Raw genomic sequence first — 24,481 nt, 5'->3', positions numbered from 1 at the left:
AAGTGCCTCAGAGGGTTATGCGTGTAGAACTTAAATATGATAGGCTTTCCTGATGAGGTGAGTTTTCAGGGAACGCTTGTAAGTTTGGAGGCTAGTGGAGAGTCTTATTGTGCGTGGAAGGGCAGTATACAGGGTGGGGGAAGCCCAATACAAGTCCTGTAAAAGGGAATGGGAGCTAGTGATCCGTGCAGAAGAGAGACGCAGATCTTGTGTAGAGCGGAGTGGTCGAGATGGGAGATATTTTGTGATAAGTAAAGAGATATATGCTGGTGTAGTATGGTTACTAGCTTTATATGTGAGTAGAAATATTTTATATTGAATACAGTAGAATATGGGCAACCATTGGAGGAACTCTCAGCAGATCGGCAGACTATGAACGTCTTGCTAGGAAGATTACTGTATATAATGCGTACATATTCCTCAGCCATTTACAGTGAATATTTGGTTATTCACATCAGTCCCTGCCCCAGTGGAGATTAAAACACTGTTCTATTTATGCTTCCATGTGTTCATGCTTACAGTATATTTATCATAATTAGACTTTACTTAAAATCCCCATCCCCACACATATAGACAATACCTAAAAAAAAACCTATACAATCACTTCTACTGAGCAATGCACTCATAACATAGCCATACACATCTCGCCAAGCTGCACTATACACCAGGTCATCAAAAGTTGCAGCACGGCGGCTGTGCATAGAATTGAATGAGGCATGCGTGCTTATGGTCACACACACATTCCCCTTGCGTGCGTGGCTACATCTGGATCAATGTTCCCTCTAATATTACGAAGGCTGTGTGCGGCAAAAGATTTTGGCTGTGCAACTTTGGAAGGAAATTTTAATTTTTTTGCGTCACATATATAACTGGAAAATGACGTTCAGCATTTGTGTTAACTTTACTTCGAAATGATATTAAACATTTAAACATTCAAAACACAGCACACAATGTAGTTAATGGGTGAAACACACATTAATTGAGTCCACAACTGCAAAAAGGGACCACTGCTGCTTTGTGCGCTCTGTTGTAATGTCTGTGCGCACGCTCGTCGAGTTGTGTGCGCACAGCTTAGAGGGAACACTGATCTGGATGCAAGAATAGAATCACAAGATGTCGTCTCCAGATGGGACAGAAAACAAAAGGGGTGCATGGTACAAACGATGATGCAGCTTTCCATACTGTGTCTGACATGTGCACAGAAATTTTAATGCTGTGCCACGCTGTAAGCCAAGATATAAAAGGACACGTCTAAATGCCCAAGTGTCAAACACTACATGTTTATGAGGGTAGAAGATATATTCCTTAGGATTGCATAGTAATGGTTCCATAGCAAACGCATTGATCATTTCAAATATGTTCAAGGGGAGGAGGCCTGGACTGCACACCCTAGCTGCTCATAATGGGACGTGCTATATAGCTGAGAGTTAGTATTTCAACATAGAAACAGGAGAGCAAGTGCACCATAAACCATTGAACCATTTTTAAATAATATATGAGGTTTTTGGCATAGTATTGGCCTATAATATAAACCTGCCCACCACAGGCTGACTTTGTTGGACTGGTCTTTAATATTATAGGGGTTCTCCTCTGGGGTGCTGTGCACCCCCAAACTGCCCCATCCAAATCACCCCAGGGCACCACGCAAATGAAAAGATAAAGTGAAGTAGAGTGTTAGGAAGGTGAAAATGGCTGCTTGGTGTAAAGTGTGTAAAAGTGATACATAGATAAAAACAATAAAACAAAGAGTGGTATACAGTCGGTAGGTCAACACATGTTAGGTCGATCACTCAAGATCAACATTGCTTGGTGACTGAAGGTCAACATTGACACATGAAATAGGTCTATGTTGCTAAGGTCAACACCAGCAATAGGTCGACAATGGTAAAAATGTCAAAATGTCGACATGAGTTTTAAAAAAAAATTGAGCCAACATATGTTGACAGGCGGTATTTCATACCCTACCAACCACTACGGTGTGGTGGGAGATTAAAATAGTGTTGGCGGAGTGCAGCGAGGCACCGTGCCCAACGCATAGCGAGCCATGCGAGGTGACGCGGTACACTTTGATGGTGTCCATGTCGGGACAAAAAAAAGTGAAAATTCATGTAAACCTTTTGACTGTTGACCTTGCTGTTGTTGACCTAATGCTTGTGTCAATCTTCCAATCCTGTCGACCTTAGCCATTTTGACCTATTTCATGTGTCAACCTAAGCCATGTGGACCTTCACTGTCGACACAATGCATGTCGGCCTAATATGTGTCGGCCTAATAACCCATACCCCAAAGTGTGTTATAAATGGTGATGCTCCAAAGCATTCCAGAAAGAGCAATAACCCATACCCCAAAAGCTCAGCCCACGTCTGACTTGCTATATATCCGTAATGATCTTACCTATAATTTGGCTGTACCATTAACGAGTGGAGGGCAGGCTCATACTATTGGCCAGTACTATGCCAAGAACCACATATATATTATATATTTTAATGGTGCGCCTTCTCTCCTGTTTCTAGTCATCATTTATGGAAAATATATGCAAAAAAACAAACATGAGTTTACTAGGATGCAAAGCGGCAGTTGCAGAAACATTAATTCATATGGTCAAAAACACCAAATAAAAAGGGAAGGTCTAATTTGGAAACAAAATTGGAAATAAGATTGGATGGACTTGGGCATTATACCCCAAACAATGGATCTTAATAATCCTCCCTGCAAAGATTCAGTGGAGTAAATGTACTAAAGCTACTAGGAATGAAAATAGGTGATATTGTGCATAGCAAACAATCAGATTCTGTCTGTCATATTCTAGGCTGCAATAGGGAAATGATAGATAGAATCTGATTTACCCCGTGTATAATGTATGGAATTATTTCATATGTAACCATCACCAAAGACCAACATAAACATACGTGTCCATTTCATTTTTCCGATCTTTTTTTTGTTCACCGCAGCCTATCAACCAGATTGATTTTGCCATGTCAGTGATTGCCTCTTTAAAAAAATGGGAAACCGCCCAAAATCTCTCACTCTATGATTCTCATACCCTATTACATTTGGCCCCTGGTCTCTCTGCTGAGTTACTATTTGATTTTACATGTCTAGGCTTTCATGGTTTTGAGTCTCTCTGTGACATAGTCTTCTGAGATTCCAGTACTGGGTTTCAGCTTCAAGCTCCTGGGTTCAGGTGCTTGACTTGAGTTCATCCCAACTGCTTCCATAGGCTTTGAGGAGGATTCCATTTCCTCAAACTATGTGATCTGTAGACCAAAAGCCTTTTACTGCTTACAGTTCGACTCCAGTCCTCGTTCTCCCTAAATGAGCAGAAATCCTATAAATTCTCCACCTTTCAGCTTCTTAGTAGATTCAGCTAGATTCCAGGACCTTGATACAGATCATCCAGAAACTCAAACACTAGTAGGCCTTCTCCACAGCAGAATTGTATTGCATACTTTTCATATGACTCCACTGGTCTGCTGCTCTTCTTTCTCACTGGATCTTTTCCAGTGACAGCATTATAATGTTAGATGGTGCAGAGAGGACCTATTGTTTTTCAGTGAAACAGGGATGTCATGCCACACAATTAGTTCTGAGGCTTGCCTGTTCAGACACTCCGGGAGGGTCTTGATGGCAGGGCTTCAGGTGCCTCCAGTGCAGCAGGGGAGAGCACTTGGTGTCCTTTTAGTTGCGCGAGATTGGCTCCTGCCAGGCAGGACCGGCTGCTGGTGTCATCATGTTGATTTTAGTCACATGACCATTCTGGCCAATTAGGTCCAAACCTGAAGGCTCCAGGTTATATAAGGGTACTTTCTATTAGACCAGTCACCAGTGCAAATATTGTTTCACAGCTTGTCTGTGCATGCAAGTTCTTTGAGCTCCTCTTTGTGATCTAGCAGACCTGTTTGGCTGTTCAGCTTGGATTTAACTCCATTCTATTCCTTCTGTTTTATCTCCGGTTCCGTTATCACCTCCATAGTCCATACATCTTCAGTATTTCTGGTCCTGTCTATCTGTTAAATCTCCAGTTCCATTATCACCTTCAGAGTCCGTACATCTTCAGCAATTCCGCTCCAGTCCGTCTAGTTATTATCCTGTTCCTTCTTTTCTTTCACTGGTGTTGTGCTTAGCAAGTTCCAGTCCAGTCTCCCTGGTTAGCCTCTAAAACACGAAGATCAAATTAGAGTTTGCCAAACAACATCTAAAAAAAGCCTTTACAGTTCTGGAACCAACATCCTATGGACAGATGAGACAATGATCAACTTGTACCAGAGTGATGGGGAAAAAAGAGTATTGAGATGTATTCTCATAATCCAAAACATACCTCCTCATCAGTGAAGCATGGTGGTGGTAGTATCATGGAGTAGGCATGGATGGCTGCCAATGCAACTGGTTCCCTTGTATTTTTTGATAATGTGACTGAAGGGCAGGATGAATTCTGAAGGGCAATAGTATCTGCTCATATTCAGTCAAATGCTTTAGAACTCATTGGCCAGCACTTCACAGTGCAGATGGACAATGCCCCAAAGCATACTGCAAAAACAACCAAAGAGTTTTGTTTTAGGCAAATAAGTGGAATGTTATGCAATGGCCAAATCAATCACCTGACCTGTGATGGATTTCACTTGATGAAGACATAACTGAAGGGAAAATGCCCCAAGAACAAGCAGGAACTGAAGACATCTGCATTAGAGGCCCAGCAGAGTATCACCAGCATCTGGTGATGTCTATGTGTTCCAGACTTCAGGCTGTAATTGACTGCAAAGGATTTGCAACAAAGTATTAAAAAGTGAAAGTTTGATTTAGGATTGTTTGGTTTGTCCCATTACTTTTGGTCCCTTAAAAAGTGGGAGGCAAACATAGAAACCGTTGTTATTCCTACACCGTTCACCTGATTTTTGGATGTAACTACCCTCAAACTAAAGCTGAAAGTCTGCAGTTAAAGGACAAAGGGTTAATTTCAAATCCATTGTGGTGGTGTTTAGATCCCAAAATATGAGAATTAAGTCGCTGTACCACTATTTCTGAACCTGACTGATATATATATATATATATATATATGTATGTATGTATGTATGTATGTATGTATGTGAACTGTTTCAAATTTTTTTTTTTTCCGTTCTACAGGGGATATTTTCAGCTGCCATGCAGTGGATAATCCAGTGCCTCAGTCTGAGCTTGCCATGCTAAGGCAATATGGACCAAATGTGCCTGATGCTGTGTTACATAAACTTATAGCTGCCTTTGGAGAGTTAAGGACTATGGCAGACCAAGGAATTATTTCATATCCTTACTCGACCAGAGAAGTTGTAAATATTGTGAAACATTTACAGGTAAGGTTTGGTTTTGGATTTTAAAATTGTATTCCTAAAGTTCTATCTAATAATGCATGAATGTACAGAAGTACATCCTAAAAACAAAAATGTTTTGATTTACAAGGAGTAGATGTATGCTACGCTATGGGAGAGAAGTGGTATCAGCGCATGTTATGCTATGCGCTGTCCCTGTCTGCGGTGAGTGCCGGCTGCGGGGCTGCGCAGGAGATCTCGAATGAGTAACGTGTTATTGCGCATGCCTAATGGAGCAGGCCCGGCAAGAAGACCTAGCACCTCAGTGCTAAGCTGATTTGCTGTGTACCAGGGGCGGATCCAGGATAAAACGACAGGGGGGGCACCATGATAAAAAAGGGTTTGGGTGGGAGAGGGGTGGTGTTAGTGGTGCCAGTGTACATGCTAAGAGAGCAGCAGGAGAGGGTGGGAATGGAATTAAAAATAGGCCCTGGCATTTAAAGTACGCAGGCCCACGATGGCGACAAAAGTGAAGGATGTAGTTGTGCACGCGCCAAAGGCGCGCTCCAGAAAAGGGTGTGTGGCCACTCAACAGGGGGCGTGTCAACACCATATACAACTTCTACACATTATGCAACAAAATACTAGACCCCATTATACTTGCCCCTTACACATGATGCCAAATGGAATGAGCCAAAATTGACATAATGCCACATGGATTGAGACAAAATTCAAATAATGCCACATGGATTGTGTCAAAATTCACATAATGCCACATGAATTGAGCCAAAATTTACATAATAACACACACGGATTGAGCCAAAATTCACATAATGCCAAATGGATTATGTCAAAATTCACATAATGCCACACGGATTGAGCCAAATGCATAAAATGCCATACGGATTGATCCAAAATTCACATAATGCCACACGGATTGAGCCAAAATTCACATAATGCCACAAGGATTGGGAAAAAATTCACATAATGCCACACGGATTGAGCCAAAATTCCCATAATGCCACATGGATTGAGCCAAAATTCACATAATGCCACACGGATTGAGACAAAATTCACAATACACTTCATAAACAGGGACATTGTCCACCAAAGGCTTGCATTAAACATTTACACCATAATGTCCATTACACCTTAAGTTACACGCCATTATGTCCATTATGTGTTATGCCAAACACCATAATGCCTGTTAAAAATTATGCTACATAAGTGCTGCTTCTCTACATGCTCATTGCCAAGGGTTCCATGCTCATTGCCAGAGGTTCCATGCTCGTTGCCATGTGGGATTACATGCTCATTGCCAAGGGGGAATACATGCTCGTGGTAAATGGGGGACAGCCGCCGCCAGGCAGAAGTGATAGCCACTGACAGTGGCAGAGCCTGGCTGTATTCAGAGCACTGCAGGTCCCGGCTATTTGAAATAATACCCTTTTCACACCAGAAAATGCATTCCCAGGTTGGCCCCTTTTACACCAGCCTAGTCCCTGCATTTTCTGGTGTGAGGGGGAGAGAAAACCACCCCTCCCCCCTTTAACCAGTTATCTCATTTAACCGGCTATATCTTCGGAACCAACTGACCCATTTACATGAGACAAGTATTATATTGAAGAACTTTTGAGTCGGCTTTGAATGATTTTGGTCCAGTGAAACTGGAACGTTTGGTTCCAGAGTAATCTGCCCTCAAAGAACATGAACAGCCATGAAATTACATTTCAAAAATAAAAAAATCGGTTTACACGCAATATCTCTGGAACCGATTGACCGATTTGGACCAGCCTGGTATCATATTGAAGGCCCAGCGATTTGGAATTGAATGAAATCAACCACAAGCTTCTGTGATGCCAGGGCGGGAACTGGCATCCGTCAGAACCGGGTGGAGGTCCGGAATTGACGGGTCCCATATTATTCTATGGGGAAAAAACGTTACAGGTTTGCCAGGTGATATCTCCGGTTCCCGGGGGGCTAGAGACACGGGGCTGGGCTAGTTGGAAAGCCCTGGTCCTCCGCTACAAAATAAATGACAGGGGGGGCACGTGCCCGGGTGCCCCCCCCTGAATCCGCCACTGCTGTGTACTCAAAGGGGGATTATCTCAGGGGGGAGGTTTCGCTCTCCTCTCCGGCAGTCAAGATGTTCTTACATCGTTTTGGTATTTCTTCTTGCTTCCCCATAGTAGCGATATGTGCAACTATAATTAATTTACTCTCTGGGTCCTATATTTATTAAAGCTAAATTGTACTCTGTTCAGACCAAATGTATGGATATATGTTTCCCAACATAAAACTTTCTTTTCATTTTCAAATATCAGCTTCGACATGGATTGATCCAACCTGCATTATATTCTATTATATTTCATTGTAGAACAAATTCTATAAAGAAACTCTAAATTTTCTCCAGAAAATTATTACTATTATTATTATAATTAATAATAATACATTTTATTTAAAAGGCTCAACACGTGTTTTGTAGCGCTGTACAAAGGACATACAATAGAACAGTACAGGGAGACAGAACTTAACATTGCAGTAAATAAGCAACAAAAATCGAATACAGGTACCAAAGAGCACCACAATGCAATACAGACTACAGCTTAGATGTAAGTAGCAAGGGAGTAATGAGCATACAACTGTCACACTTGAGTTCTGTTATGTGGTGGACATAGTTGTGGTTCTAATTGTAGACCTATTTTATAATTGTCAGCCACCAGCTTTGGTGTTTTCTATCACTTAATAAACATACTGTAAATAATTTTTTTTATCCTGGACCACCAGCTCGAGGCCCCCTTTTGAGTGTCCCGAGGCACTTCAGGGTGCCTAGGCGCACAGATTGGGAACCACTGATCTAGTGGAAGAATAATAAAAATGACAGCAGATTTCAATTTGTTCATGTGCTGCTAGCTGGTATACATTGGATGTAGCAGCAGATGAGGAGGAACAGCAGGAAGAGGAAGGTGGAGAAAGTTGCAGGGAAGTAGAGTAATACAAGTGACGTCTACACCACACCTGGGCTTGAAGACAGGGGTGTTCCAGATAAGAGTGAACCTAGGACAGGATACATAAGGATAGTATTCCATAGCATGGCAGTCCCACCAGATTCCAAGACAGTACTGATGGGGTGCAATTATATATGAAAGTTATATATGAAAGTTACTAGAGGTTATGTGGGGGTTCTCAAATATAATAATTTTGCCTGAAGGGATGAGTTTTCCGGGAACGCTTGAAAATTTGGAGGTTATAGGTTTTATTGCGCAAGGTGATCAAATCTTGATGAATGTGAGCCTTTAGCTATTATGGCAGTTGTGTATTAATAGTATTAGTCAAGGTTCTGTCTTTCTGATTTAGATGCTGTCAATGTTTATTAATAGTATCCTGCAGACTTTTGAAGTAAGTTACAGTTAAGGGGAATGGGCAAAAAGCAAATGCTTGTATTGAATAATTTTAAAAGTTGCCTGCAACTGGAAAAGAAGATTAATGAAAGATACCATACCTCCCAACTGTCACGATTACAGCGGGACAGTCCCGATTTTGGGTCCTGTCCCGCTGTCCCACCCGCGGCAGGCATTGTCCCGCTGCGGGGGGTGGCAGTTGGCGAGACCCCCCAATCTAATAGAATAGACGCTGTGCGCATGCGCACAGCGTCTATTCTCGTATGAAAATGAGGTCACGGCTAATTAGCATAAGCTGCACCCTCATTTGCATATGCCCGCCCCCTTTTTCGGGCGCTGCGCGAGTGTCCCTATTTCATTTAATCAGAAGTTGGGAGGTATGAGATACAAATTGGTCACCTTTAATCTATAAATTGTACTCACCAGTGGTTTTACGGGGTGTAAAAATCAATGTGCCAACATTACTTATATGTTAGATATGCTGACATGCAGCCTGCAGGAAATTCATAGTGACAGTTTTATTTTTGTAGACATAGTTGTTGTGAATCATAACTTATTGTAAGTAGGAAATGTGTATTTCATTTGCCTATTTTTATTTTAAATCGTATTTTAATATTGACAAGCTTTTCAGAAATGACAGTATTACAGTATTTGCAGGGAGCTGAAAAGTGCTGTTCCACAGTAAGATATATGATTTGTATATAACACTGTCAAATTTAATAGAGGAAATTCAGGAAGAATATACCGCAGGAAAAAAAAACACTACAGATTTCAAAAATATATACTGTATAAACAAAATGCAAGCAGAAAGTGTGCAGAGAATAGAATGAGAATTGTTTAATGGTCTATATTTATTAATATTGACCATATAGGTCTGAGGTAAAACCGGGGTAGGGGGTGTCCTCTCCTGGGGTAGATGGGCACCTTCATACACAGCAGCCAGGAAAACAGCACACCAGTCCAGAGATTCTACAGTAACCTAACCGTGGCTGGTTTTATTTGTGCAATACATAAAACAAAGCATAATACAAATCTAGCCCGTCTGGGCTCTAGCTAAACTTAAATTTCACTACCTCAGAGTGATAGGTCCTAATGCCCCTACCACAAATGCACATTACTCACAGCCAGTAAGTCACAGTCCTGCTGCCTTTTTCCCCAGTTTGTGAGACTCTGAGCCAATTTCTGACACAGCTTATATCAGCCTCTACAGGGGCAAGCCGAATTAGCCTGCTCTTAGGCTGATAGCCTAAAAACCTAAAATGGGCCTTGTGGATGGTGAACCCTTCCTCTCATCAACCATCCAACCCCAGGACCCTATACCGGTTCTTATAAAGAGCCCAATGGCTCACAACAGAACCAGAACATCTCCTTGGGTTTTTAAAACACATATGTCAGAAACCTGGGGGAAATATACCTGCCTTCCCTCACTATACCAGTTACCCTATACAAGGTCGCGTGAATGTTTGTTATTGCTTAGTGGTACTAACATTCAATCTGGCTTCTCCTTTATTGCTACTGTCCCTGATGTCATTCTAGGTTACCAAGCTATACATTTGTGAAAACGCGATCCAAATTCATCCAGTAGTTTTTGAGTGATGCCAAAATGAACAGATAGACAACCCCCCCCCCCCCCCCCCACACACACACACAAAATTGTCTCCATAGTTCAGAACTCTTAAAAGACTCTTTGAAAGTATATTATGTTTTATTTTTAATGTACATTACAAACACAACCTACAGTTTTACTATATCTATAGATATGTGGACATATGTTAAATATGCATGAAATTGTTGTATCATTCCTATAACATTTATTAGCAAATATTATTTATAAACTGGACAGGTGTTCAGTGAAAAGCTTGTGGTTAGGCAATTATAAACATTGTGGTCAATTAACTACAATGGGAGTTCTGTTGAACATCAGCATTGCATACAAATCTAATCAGACTCTAGGTCTTTTGGAAGAAGGCCTAATACCTGTGTCACATTTAAAGTGAACTTATTGCCCACCTACTATGGATGAAACAAGTTTTGTGTGTCCAAATATTTGTTATCCTATCAAAGAACATCAAAAGTGGGCAGGTAAGCATGATGTCATGATGACACGAGGTAGTCGTGCAAAGCTCCTCTGGGAATGTTTTGGAAGGCCAGGAAATCTTTATGGGGCCCCTTGGGAACTGATGGGCCCTAAGCAGGTGCCTAGGTGTCCTTGTGGAAAATCTGCCTCTGGCTGCAGTAATCCTAGTTCTTGTGGCTGGTCGGATGCCATGGTGACAGGCAGCACTGTCCTCAGCTGCAGTGAAACAGATCCTGCTTTATTTGAATGGAAAACTCACCAATCTAGTGTTCCATTAGATGTTAGCAGAAGCTGATAGTGAGGGACTCTGGTGTGCTGGGTCATGGCAGCAAAAGCTAGCAGCTGGTCTTCACCATGAATGTTGACTTGATACTGAAATGAGACAGCTCAGACCTGACCCCTCTCAAATATGTCCTCCTTATTATATATATCCTCTAACTCTAGCCTAATCTGTGCTTCCAACTGGGTCTCTTCTCTTGTCACAGAAGCTAAAGGATTTTAATGGATCTTGGCTGCCTAATGGAGTAGACTACCCAGAATAGATGTGCAGATTCTTACTTGCCGGTGCTTTTCGCCAGGGATGCCCCAAGAGAATATTAATTTCCTTTTCAGGGTTCCTGGTCCCAAAGGGATGACACCAGGATTGTAGATGTATCCAGAGATTAGGCACCCATCTCCAAAGCTTTGGGCCTCCCAGAATGCATTGTGCCTCTCCCCTATAACCCCGCCTCCATTCACAGAGCATCAGTGTTATGTTGGTGCCTGCAGGAGCAAGTGCACCATTTTTTCTCTCCAGCTTTTTCTTTTTTTTTTGAATTTTTGGGAATGAGAACCAGAACCCATTTTTTTGTGTGTTGAAAGTTAATTAGTAGGTTCTTATATATTGTTATTTTCCTGTCATATTGTTTCAATTGTCACCCATTTGATTGTAGTTCAAACTTTTCTCCTGCAATAACACATTTTTTAAAAAGGAAATATATTGGCTTCAAAAACCAAAATAATAAATATCCTAGATATATTTAGGCTGACACAAATATGCATGTTTTATTGGTTTCCCATTCTGCTGTTACCTCAGCCTTATTACAGATTTGAATACAAAGTGACCAGAGGGCATTTTTATCCTATTAAGTTTAATTTGATTTATCCGAGTTGAAGAAATAAATCAGATGTCTCCATTAAAGTAGAATTTCTCTTGTTCCTAAGTAGAGACAATTATGATTCTGTCCTGCTTCATATAAACATCCAGTTAACTGCTCAGTGTTTCTTTCAGAGTCATATAATATCACAATTTACAAAACAGTTGAAGCATAATTCTCCTAGATATTGTTCTGATTGTATTTTTTTATTTGTGTATTCTTTCTCCAACCAGAAATTTCCCAATGAGGGGCTGGCAAATGTTGTCCGTAATGTCTTTGATTTTGATTCTTACAACCAAGAAATGCGTGAGATTTTAATGAACGCCTTACATAAGCATGGGATCCCAATTGGCGCCAAGCCAACCAACGTCCAACTTGCTAAGGAGTAAGAATATGTTTTATATGCTTAGTATATTAATATGAAATACAAAATAAGGTAAAATGTACATTGGAGAAATAAATAAAAGCAAATTATTGTGTTTTCAATAAACAAGTTTTTTTTTTTGCTTTTCTGCTTCTTCGTTAATAAAAAAATATCTGAAATATCTGCTTTTTGCATTCAAGGAAACCTGTAATACATACAAAATGACCTTGTACAAGATTATAATTTAGATTGCTTTATTTGGTACTCTTTACCTAGAACGGCGCCCGCGATTAGAATCGCGGGCGTCGGGGGTAAAAAATCGCGGGTACATCAAAATCGTGTACCCGCGATGACCGCGATTTTCCCATAGGGAACAATGTTAAAAAGCCTGATTGACCGCGATTTTACTTTAAAATGCCTCAATGCCCGCGATTTTCACATAGGAATCAATGTTAAATGGGCTACAGAGCCCAAATAGGCACAATTAACCCTTAAATGTCACCCCAATTTTTGTACGCCACCCCACGATCCACGCCAACCCGAAGCGTGGCGAGCGCAGCGGTACGCGTCCTCCAACCTTTTCATGCCCTACTATCCACGTCGGCGTGGAGTTGAGAATAGAATAGTGTGGCGAGCGGACGCGGATACCTTCACAGTTATACGCGTCCCCTCGCGGGCTTCACAGGTATCCGTGGCGAAAAGCGGACACCTGTGAAGCCCGCGAGGGGACGCGTTTACCTGTGAAGGTATCCGCGGCCCCTCGCGGGGCGCGCTGCGCTCGCCACGCTTCGGGCTCGGTGGCTCGCTACGCTCGCCACACTATTCTATTCTCAACTCCACGCCGACGTGGATAGTAGGGCATGAAAAGGTCGGAGGACGCGTACCGCCGCCCCTCGCGGGGCTCGCTGCGCTCGCCACGCTTCGGGTTGGCGTGGATCGTGGGGTGGCGTACAAAAATTGGGAGGACATTTAAGGGTTAATTCTGCCTATTTGGGCTGTGTAGCCCATTTAACATTGATTCCTATGGGAAAATCGCGGGCATTGAGGCATTGAATGCAAAATCGCGGTCAATCAGGCTTTTTAACATTGTTCCCTATGGGAAAATCGCGGGCATCGCGTCGCGGCCGTTTATGTACTGCCCGCGATCACCGCGATGGGCGCCGTTCTAGGTAAAGAGTACCCTTTATTTATATAAATTAATTTGCTGGAAGTATTGAGGCCCCATACACTATGCGATTTTGGGCCGATTTCATCCGATTTCGGCACTTTGGGATGATAACGGGTGAAATCGACCCAAAATCGCAGGTGTTTGACATCTAATCTGATCCAATGCGCAGTCCCGTGCGCATCAGACCGGATCAGGGAGGTCAGACGGTCAGCACATAAGATCACGTCCGACCTCCCTGTATATATGCCTGACCGGGGGGGCAGTGAGGCGGGTGGTGATCATCATCTGCGGGACACCGAGGTGTGCAGCGGGCGGCGAGTGCTTTCACTAGCGGGCGTTGCAGTGGCGGGTATCAGATTTTTAAAATAACCTGTCAAATAACTGGCCTTCTCTGATTGGCTGAGAGACCTCTCAGCCAATCAGAGAACTGCCAGTCATTTGACAGGTTATTTTAAAAATGTAATACCCGCCACTGCACTGCCCATCCCGCTGATGATATCTGTGATCACCGCCCGGCCAGGTCCGCACTCGCCGCCCGCCGCACGCCCCGGCGTCCCGCAGATGATGATCACCGCCCAACCCCTTCTCCTCACCGCCCGCTGCAGCTCCCCGTTACATGTAATAAATCGCAAGCGATTTATCACATGTAAAAAATGTCCCATCAAGTTTTAAATTGTATGTCAGCCTCCCGGGGAGCTGCCAGGTGGCTCACAGGAGAATTGGGTCCGAGTTGTCCTAAGGACAAGTCGGCCTAATGTAAGGACAAGTCGGCCTTTAGTTACAGCAGCCCTTTACAGGTGACATCTCTTCATTATAAACATTCAAGCATTGAAGACATTTGCTGGATTCTGATATCCATGAGAACAGTTTCAGCGTTGGAATGCTGAGACTTTAATTGAAATCAGAAAGTTTTACTTGTCTAATAGTAATTTGTGTATGCAAATTATACAATTTGTAAATTACAATTGCTTTTGCTACTTAACCCTTTGAGTGCCAAGTGAATATGTGTAAAAATTGATATACAAACATTTTTATTCATCATAATGACCTGTAATGTTACCTTATATAGGAAATATAATCTTTTTTGACACATTTTTTATTTGAATTTATATAACAAATAAGGGGCGACTCTGGCATTTTTAGTTGATATTTTGAATATCTCACAGAGATGGTGGCACTCAAAGAGTTAATGATCTTTAAATATATAGCATGTATTATTTATTTTGTAATAAATCTATTATGCCACACTATGAGCTAGGTTGTTTTTACCTGGAGACATGGATATTTATTTCCACTTGTATAAGTAACTTCAAGTGCAGGAACCTGTTGCTACAAAAAGTGGTCGGAAATCATCTGTTTATATGTAAATCCTTGCTAAAATCTGCTGCTGCGATTTGCAACAATGGAGAGAGATCATATTAAATCATTGTTATTAGTGGAGTAGATTTTATTGCCACCGATTTTACTGTAGTTGAATAATTAGAAAGCTCTTTACCAATTAAGATAATTGTTGTATTTAGCATTATGCTTTCAACAATGTATGCCCTTCTTCATTGATTTTATCGTGACCTACTGTACAAATGCCATCTGAGCATCCATTTCTTATTTACATTTGTATTTGCTTCCATTTTATTGTTAGTAATGCTGTAAAGAGTAAAACATGTGTACATTCAGAACACAAGGATCTAATCACATTGTAATGTATTACCTTAGTCAATGCGAAGGTTGTATCTGCACTAAGCGAGATGAGCATGACCTGAGAGTATATATATTGATGCACTGAATCCATATTTTTGGATTCAGTAAATTACATTGGCAAGTATTCAATGCCGGTGCGAGCGGCCGGCGAGGGGGTTAAACTGCGAGGATCACAGAAAACCAGTGATCCTCGCAGTTTAACCCCCGCGCCGGCCGCTCGCACTATGCACTGTTCCGGGGGAATCCTCGCAGTCACAGAACGGCAAGGATTCCCCTAAACTGCGAGAGCCGCGGCTAGTGCAGCAAACTCGCTGTAATTAGCCTCGATTCTCGCAGTTTTTGGAGGCACATACGCAAATTCCCCCTCGCTCAAAAAACGGAGCAAGGGGGAATTTGCGAATGAGGGGGGTCAGTTGAATACTGACAGGGTGAGCGGTGACTGCGAGCAAAAAGTCCTGCTCGCAGTCACCGCTCGCCCACGGCATTGAATATATGCCTAAATCTTTTTACGATAAGTCTGTTGATTGCTGAGCTGAACTAGAATTGATAGCTGTGTTAACTACAGTATATGCTAAAGTCTCAGGGAACCTAGAATGCAGATGTGTCTCTTTTAATTACTGGAATTTGAGGAACCAAAATCTGAAAACCTTTAGGGGCGTATGATGAATACTGTATGATACATATTTTTTCACATAATTTTTTGAAGCGAAATTGACCATTTGTGCAATACTTACCAATTCTACTACGTTACACTATGGAACTTCTTCCAGGGTCCGGTCCCCATCAGCCAATGCGCATGTGTCACCGGATGCTCTCCCTCTGAAAAAAAAAGCTAATAAATAGCTCATAGGCAACTACATGGTAACACCATCTGGAGATCGCTTCACAATACGGATACCGTCTGAATGGTGGCGCAATCCACCAATATTACATATGGGGAGATACTAAATATTTGCTGGTTCCGCAACAAAATGGCATTTTTTGGGGGGTATATCTGCACATATTTAATGATAAATAGGGGCTTTAGTATTCTGTTGCATCAATAAGAATGGATGCAGTATAATCTGTTTCTATATCTAGTTATTTACACAGGTGTACAGTATATACAGTAAGTGTATGTACACGCACATGATATTCTGAAAACATGCACCTTTTTTTAATGCTGAATTGTATAATGTTGGATTATTTTGTAGAAATGAAATGTAGTGATCAAGCTGCATGTATTACTTATGTATGACCACATAGCGTTTTCAAATGTTAATTCAGGATGAACAAATCCCTTGTGTTTTCTGCATTGTTTTCTTCCAGAAAGGTCATGAGGTAATGAATTCAGTGATTTTAAAGTTTAAGTTGTTTCTTTTGATTGAGAGATATATATATATATATATATATATATATATATATATATATATATATATATATATATATATAGATAGTCTGAGTAATATTCAATTATTAAGGGAGAACATTTATAAACCTAGTGATAGACAGCGTAGGATGACTTTAGGAAACATCACCATTAGGTGAAATTGTCCATGATTAATTTCCTGGACATTTTATGTTTAGTAGCAGTATTTAATGAAAAAATATTGATGGCATCATGACCAGTGAAGCAAGTTAAATTATTTATTTGGAAATATGAGATATATGTTATATATTTAAAGTTATTTTATTCTAAATGAATATCCGTGCATTATTTTGGCAAAGATCAGCTATTGGGTAAGAAGGGCAAAGGAAAATGGTATAGCCATTAATGATGGACACATTTTAAAAAGTTCCAAAGCTGGAAATAATTTTCTCACTTGAGATTCTATGAAGATATCATAAAAAACATGCCCTGTTAGGGCTCCCTAAATCTCCGTACACGCAGAGCAATATATTGCGGTGTCCCATTTTCATCAGCGACCAGAGATGGTCGCTGATTAAATGAGACACTGCCAGGGGAAGCCGCAGGTGGGAAGAGCTGATTCCCGGGGGGAAGCCACTGGTTGCAGTCTTTCCAAACACATGGGGATATTGTCACTCAGCGACCATATCCCCGGCGATAATGGCAGAAATCGCACCGTGTTTTGGGGCTTATGAACTGAACTTAGTAACCTCTGAATTAAACATTAAACTTAAACAAGCTCTGCTAAATCAAAGGATGTCTATATCTTTAATGATTGTTACATTTTATTTTTAAAAATAAATCCACACTTCAAGTATGTTTCTCTTTCAGTTGTTAGTGTTTAGTCTTTAAGCTTCCCGAATCCGTTTTCCACTGTGAGGGCGGGGCAGAAGTCTGGGAGGCAATGGAGTCATCTGCCATTGGGCTCCTGCTCCCAAGGGGGCACCTCTCCTCCCCTGCAAGTTTAAATCAGTTAATTGAAAGCCATTGATATCCCATCTGTATCTGAGTTCTGAAATATATGTGTTCTCTCACTCTCTCTCTATATATGTGTATGTGTGTGTGTGTGTGTGTATAAAACACGTATATTGTGTGTGTTAGGGGGCACCAAAACAGTATGTATCTTGCCTTCGGGTAACTGTGACGAACTTACGCCACTGTGTGAGGGTGCAGTAAAATGTATATAGATTTATAATGTGTTTCCATCTGTCTTCAGTGACTCAGCTTATTGCCTGGTCGTTGTAGGGGGCAACACATCGCAAATGACTGGTCACTCCCTGGACGGACCCGTGTCCAATTCCTGGGTGCGACCTGGCATTTGCAATGTGAAAGGGGTATCAGTGGATGACTGAACAGGACCGCTGAGCCGAAATGATAAGATAAGAACATTTATGTGGACATTGTACCAGATTCAACCAGATTCAACTTTTCTTGTATTTCCAAGATTAATGTATATCTTTAACTCCTATTATTAAAATTTTATTATAATTTGTTATTATATACAGATATAGTGGGAGACATCTTTGCAGGGGATGGCGGAAGAGTCGCCATCCGCCATCCCCCACCAGCCGCCATAAGGGGATGCGCGCACGAGATGCGCGCGTGTCCCTTTACAACGGGGCTCCCCCCGGGTCGCCACTGCCTCGCCGACGGTCGCCCCGGGTCCTCGCCGCCTTGCCGCACCCCCCCCAACCCTGTCCGTCTCCCTGAAGCGGAGACGGACAGGGTTCCCATCCCCCCGCTGGCGGGAAACTGGGACGCACGTGTGTGAGACGCATGCGCGTCCCAGTCTCTAACGCCGGCACTCGCCAGTGCAAGGGATCTGGCGAGCGCCGCCCAAAGATGTCTCCCGCTCCATCTGTATGTATGTATATGGATATATATATATCCATATACATATCCTGATGACGAGATTAAATCTCGAAAAATCTTGAACCTGTGTGGTCTCCAGTTATTTCAAGTCATCACCGCCATTACACCAATTTATATTTGCCAACCCTGCTTGGGCTAGAGCTTGGGAAGGCACCAGGCGCATATCACATATTGGAAACAAAGGAGTGCCGGCTATTCGACTATATATATATATATATATATATATATATATATATATACATACATACACGTATATATATATACACACATATATATACACATATATGTAATTTTTTTCCAATTATTATTGGAGCTTGTTTTAGGGGCAACCAGATTCAGTTGCACCATTTGCGTTGATGCCCTATGCATGTGCTTATTTTGCTTAATAGTTAATCCAGACCTTCCTGTCTGCTTAGTTGCATTTGGCATTATCTACACAAATTAAACTTCGCACCAGCAACCTTGTAGGGCTGCTGGCTAATATCATGATCTTGAGGGGGAAATTTAAGTGTATTACCCAGTGCTAACTTTAACCCCTTTGTTGTGGAGGATAAGTGGAATTCGTTCTCCCATATACCCCCACAGTGCGGAGTATGAGCTTCACACAACCGCGAGTAAAGCCTCTCCAAAATGCTGTTCAAGCTACTGTACTGTCAGTAAACAGGAAAATATACAATTCAAATCATACTTTTTTTTACTGTTTAAGAAAAACATTGTATTTTCAGAATATACTGCACTATTATATTATATAATATACTGCCGGGCGGTGAAACCCCGCACGGCCAGGAAGCCGTGCCGCACACAGCATTTAATAATGGACACAAATGTGTCCATTCACACGGGACAGCCACGGCCCGGCTGACCCTTTTTGTTGCTGAGGGTTTTCTCAACCATGGCTGCAGCCATTTTTCAACATAAGTGAACAATTTTTCTAAATAAGAATCAGTGAAATTGATGTTGGAATGTATTGTTCACTTATGTTGAAAAATGGCTGCAGCCATGGTTGAGAAAACCCTCAGCAACAAAAAGGGTTAAGTGAAGTCTGCATTGGACTAAATATGAGTCAATAATAAATATTGCAACATGGTTTTTAAGTATATTTAATTCTCAGAATATTGAGTCCATCCAGAATTAATATTGTACACAGCTAGCTGCTTGCATGCCCTATGCCCAATATACAGGTATATGTACTTTAATTGTCATAAGGACTTTCAATTGTTTTCCATCACAGTAGTACATTTTGTACTGTGTCGTGTGGATTTCATCCCTATGACTCCACATTAACTGAACTGGAAAAAGTGATTTTCAAAGCTATGAATCATAGGAGTGTGAAGAATAGCATTCACAGGTCTGAACACCAAGACCCCTGACTTACAAATCCAATTAGATCATACACTGTACAGATGCAACCTCACAATAAATGTCTCTTTTCCTTTGAGTGACAGCAAATTGACTTAATGATTAACTAATTTACTTTTAATGATTGCAGTTATGATATACATAAGTTTTAACTTCAGAATTTCACATATGGTATAAGCCCAATAATAGGCGACTGTATCCATCCTCTTACTACAGGGTGACCAGTTGTATACAGTATATCACATTTACTTTTTCATCCTACAGGTTGCCACTTCCAGACAGTAGCTTTGTTGGCCATTGGACCATGACTCAGTCTGGGAACGATCGTCGTAAACTTCTGTGTCCAACAGAAACACATCAACTTATTATAAAGGTTATTTAAGTTTTAATTTTGAACTAATTTTTAGTTTGCCATAAAAGGCATAGTAGCGTAATATATAATTCTGGATACATTTTTCCTGTTATGTAAGTATGTGCCTGTAGTCATCATAGCAAAGATTGTATAGCAGTCGAATCTTAAGTCGAATAGCAAGGGAATCTCACTGTGTGTACACACCATTACTGAGGTGGCAACTGAAGTGTCACCATGCTCTAATCCAGGGGTTCTCACACAGTTTACATTTTCCAGGTCACCTGGCAGGTGCACAGGTGCATTCATTATTCACTGACACATTTTAAAAGATCCACAGGTGGAGCTAAGTATTTCACTTGTGAGTCTGTGAGGAGACCTGCAAAACATACACATGTGTGGGGGGTCCTGAGGACCGAGTTTGAGAACCTGTGCTCTTATCTCACACAGGATACCCCTGACCTTTGTGTATTAGTGGTGTACACTTGAATAGACAAATGCAGTCTATAATTTAACCAACCTGCCAACACTGATGCCGTAGCTTTTTTCATTATGAAAACACCCGTCATTTATTCTTAAAGAGAATGTGGTCATTGATTGAGCCATTGGGTTGTTCATTTATTGGCCTTCTATTCTTGATTTAATTCCATTTATGACATGATCTGTGCATTTATTCAGTCATAATTGTGTTTGATTCATTAAATAAAATATTTTTGCTTTTTCTACATGTACAATATATACGTGGAGGTCACCTGGGCTAATATAACCAACACCAGCAGTGGTGTTGGTCCTTATGGTTATTCTTTATAAATTGAGAATTTTTTTTGTTCCTAAATAATTTGGAAGCTATATAGAGTATAACAGAATTTAATGCTGTGTTTGTCCCAATGCAGGGTCCGGTATACATAAATGTACAGGGATATCCATTGGAGCGTTGTGAATCCCGATCCCTAAGCTTCACAGAAGAGATGTCTCACTGGCGCATTCCTATAAGTGAAGTGAATATTGTGTGTGACGTTGTCGTATCTTCAGGTATATTCAATGTTCCAATACTCCAATGTACCAAGCTGTTGATTTTACTATTGGAAGCTCAGTGAGTCCTTTTGGAGAAAGTGCGCTATATAAATAAAACTTACTTACAAATGTCAACATTTTTACAGTACAGGCATTAATTAGTTGGAACTAATTTATTTTTAATGTAAATCTGGTATCTGAGTTACAGAATGACTCTAATCAAATTAAAACAAAACACAAAATAAACAGCGCTATTGGACTAAAACAAAATACAAATGTATTAATTTTATGTTAAAACATTTGAATGTTTATTAACATGAAAAAGATAGAAATATTCACTGTCCGGTAAGACAAGCAATTCTATAAAATCACATTTAATGTGACATAGACAAAACAAAAAATTACTAAAACTAATTAGCAGCAGAGCTCTAAATTAGGCTAATGTTAGCTGTAAACAGATTATCTTAGTATATGGCATGCAGAATTGATAAATTATAGAGGCTTTATCAAAGCTTTAGATGTTTCCTTAGTAAAACTCTGCTAGATAGAAAAGGTTTTTTTGGCCGATCTGAACTTAATAGAGCATAGATGTTAGTTTGTAGCAGCGTTTGAATATAAGGTTAAGCACAATGTTTCTTTTTTAAGCAAAGTGGTGTTAGAAAGCTGAAGTAATTTGTATGTCCTTCCAAACAAGCAGTGAATTTATAAGCTCAATGAGGCAGCATTTCAATAGCCATTCATGCAGGTTAGCCATAAAAAAAGCATTACACTTAAGCTTTGCTCCGGCTGACTCCTGGGATTTGTAGTCCACCTGTGGGTTAAAACCTGGCACACCAAGGGCTGGTTCCCAGCTATGGTGCTTCCTATTGATGCAGCCTTCTCTGGAACTTCAAGCTCTGGTATAAAGATCTCCCGGTCAGTGGTGGCCGTAAGTATTGAAAGAATCCTCAATGACGCGTTTCCCCGCCTCCTCTTTGTCAGCGGCCTTTGTCTGATATCAGTTTTGCGTCTTTGTTTGCTTAGAGTGTAATTGATACCTGTGATTAATGCTTTGGCACAGCTAAGTTGTAAAGACTGCGATAAAGAGATTTGAGTATAGGTGTATGCAGGGCTATTTTTGTGCAGGCTCCAGCAGGAACTGTGGCCCTTATTCTAGTTCACTCTTTCTGACAAAATATTCCTCAGATGGACAAAATCATGTGCACTGCAGGTGAGACAGGTGTTACTTGTGCAGAGATAATTAGATTTGGGTGGGGTTTTACACCTGCCTCACCTGCAGTGCACATGGTTTTGTCCATCTGAGGAATATTTTGTCAGAAAGAGTGAACTAGAATAAGGGCCACAGTTCCTGCTGGAGCCTGCACAAAAATAGCCCTGGGTGTATGTGGACACATCTGTATTAATGTCAGGTAAGTTAGGGCTTATCCCTACCTACTAAAATGTTACCATGGGTCCCAGCAGAGAAAGTATTTGGCATGTTTTTTTGCAGCATGTGGCCTATTTAAAAAGGATAATGACTGAACAGCTGAAAATGGAGACAGTAGCAAATAATATAAAAAATATTATAAAAAGTTCAGTCGCCACCCAGTTTTGCTGGGGCACTGACTAATCCACAGTGATAATTTTTTTTGCACAGTATGCAGTAAGAGAGAAGCTTTGTTATTTCTGCTTGATTCAACTATACCTATAAAAAAAAAGCTGTAAGTTATAAACAGGACCTGGTGAGCCAATAGGCTATTCAGGCAGCAGCCTGGAGCGCTGGGTCCTAGGTGGACACATCGCTCCATGCTGCTACCCTGCTGGTATACAGTGTTACCGCCAGCGCCTGTGACACTGTATGACAGGCAGCTGTTATTTCCGGATGGGCAGAGAATGGGCTTCCTCCTCACCAGCCTGTAACTGTACAGCCAGACAGCAGCAGCATCTTTCCTCCTCCCGTCCTCATCATTGTGCGGTTAGTCCTCCTCCCACTCCCTGCACGTGTCTGCAACAAGCCTGGTGACGGCCCGGCTCCGTCAGACTATAAACAGGGAGGTACAGTACAGTGGTTTGTGTTATGTGGCCTCCATGCTGTCCCCGGCTCTTTATTTCTACCTAACCTCACCAACTCTGCCAGGCTGAAGATGAGTGCTGTGAGGAGTGTTGCAGTCTGCCCACATATAATAGAGGAACAGCCCCAACAGCCACAACCAAGCCTAAACAAAAATAGCTAAAGGTGGATTTATCTTATATTGGGTGAGATATACTAAGCCTAGAAAAGTAATAAAATAGAGAGTGATAAACAACCAATCAGTTCCAAAATGTCATTTTTTTAAACTCACCCAGTAACGTGATAGTTTGGAGCTAATTAGCTAATGCTTTATCGCTCTCCACTTTATTACTTTTAGGGCGGGATGTACTAAGTAAAAATTGTGGTAAAACACCTTTTTTGGGAGGGTTTACCGCTTTTTTATATGTACTAATACGCAGCCGCTTCATCATCTCCACAGGTGCCGACACCCTATAGAAGCCTATGGGCTTCTATCGTCACCCACCGCAGACTCCTACATCCCTCCCCGTCCTCCATGAAACTCCTCCTACCCTTAGCATATGTCACATCCGGATGTCCTTCCGGCTGCAGGGGGGAGGAGGAGGAGGCGCGGGGGACAGCCACGCTGAGCTGGGATGTGACGGAGACCCCCCCACACCACATCAAATCACAGGTATCGCGAGGGGCCTCCGTCACCGCACTGCGATACTAGGCACATATGTTAATACATATACTCTATACTCTGGCATCAGTGTGGTTGGGCGGCGATGTATTTTAATACATTCTGCCCTTAAAGCAGTACATCTGTCTCATTGTGGGGGTTCATTTGGTTCACTCCTTCTGGCAAATTCCTTCTCAAATGGACAAACCCATGTGCACTGCAGGTGGGGTAGATGTTACTTGTGCAGAGAAAGTTAGATATGGGTGTGGTTTTACTTCAAAGTGAGATCTATATTGCAGTGTCAAAATAAAGTATTTTACCTGCACAAAAAACAAATAACTCACCCAAATCTAATTTTCTCTGCACATTTTACATCTGCCCCCCTGCAGTGCACATGGTTTTGTCCATTTAAGAAGGAATTTTCCAGAAGGAGTGAACCAGAATAACCCTCTGTGTTTGGTGGTGGGGGAGTGGTTGGGAAGGAGTTATAGGAATAAATATATAAGGGACAAGAAGCGGTGATAGGCATAAGCATATATAGAGTAGAGGGTGGTTGGGATAATAGCCATAGGGATAAAAAGGGTTCAGTGGGGATATATGGAATGGAGGGGAGGATAGACAAAAGGATATATGGAATGTATAAGGGGGTAAGAGACATAAGGAAATAAGGGGCAGATTGGCCCA

At 41.5% G+C, this 24,481-nt stretch overlaps 1 protein-coding gene across 1 annotated transcript in view; it reads left to right on the top strand.

Annotated features, from left to right (window-relative positions):
* VWA8 (von Willebrand factor A domain containing 8) overlaps positions 1-12,285 on the top strand; it is a 180,487-nt gene extending 168,202 nt beyond the window's left edge. The window contains exons 26-27 of the mRNA XM_083168923.1: positions 5,122-5,327; positions 12,130-12,285. Of these exons, the coding sequence (XP_083025049.1) occupies positions 5,122-5,327; positions 12,130-12,285 (362 nt within the window). The remainder of the gene's footprint in view (positions 1-5,121; positions 5,328-12,129) is intronic.
* Positions 12,286-24,481: the final 12,196 nt, after the last annotated feature.

This window comes from Crinia signifera, chromosome 2 (genome assembly GCF_055691185.1).
Source record: "Crinia signifera chromosome 2, ASM5569118v1, whole genome shotgun sequence".
Taxonomy (NCBI): domain Eukaryota; kingdom Metazoa; phylum Chordata; class Amphibia; order Anura; family Myobatrachidae; genus Crinia; species Crinia signifera.
Note: the sequence above shows the minus strand (reverse complement) of the source record. Positions and strands in the feature narration are given on the sequence as shown.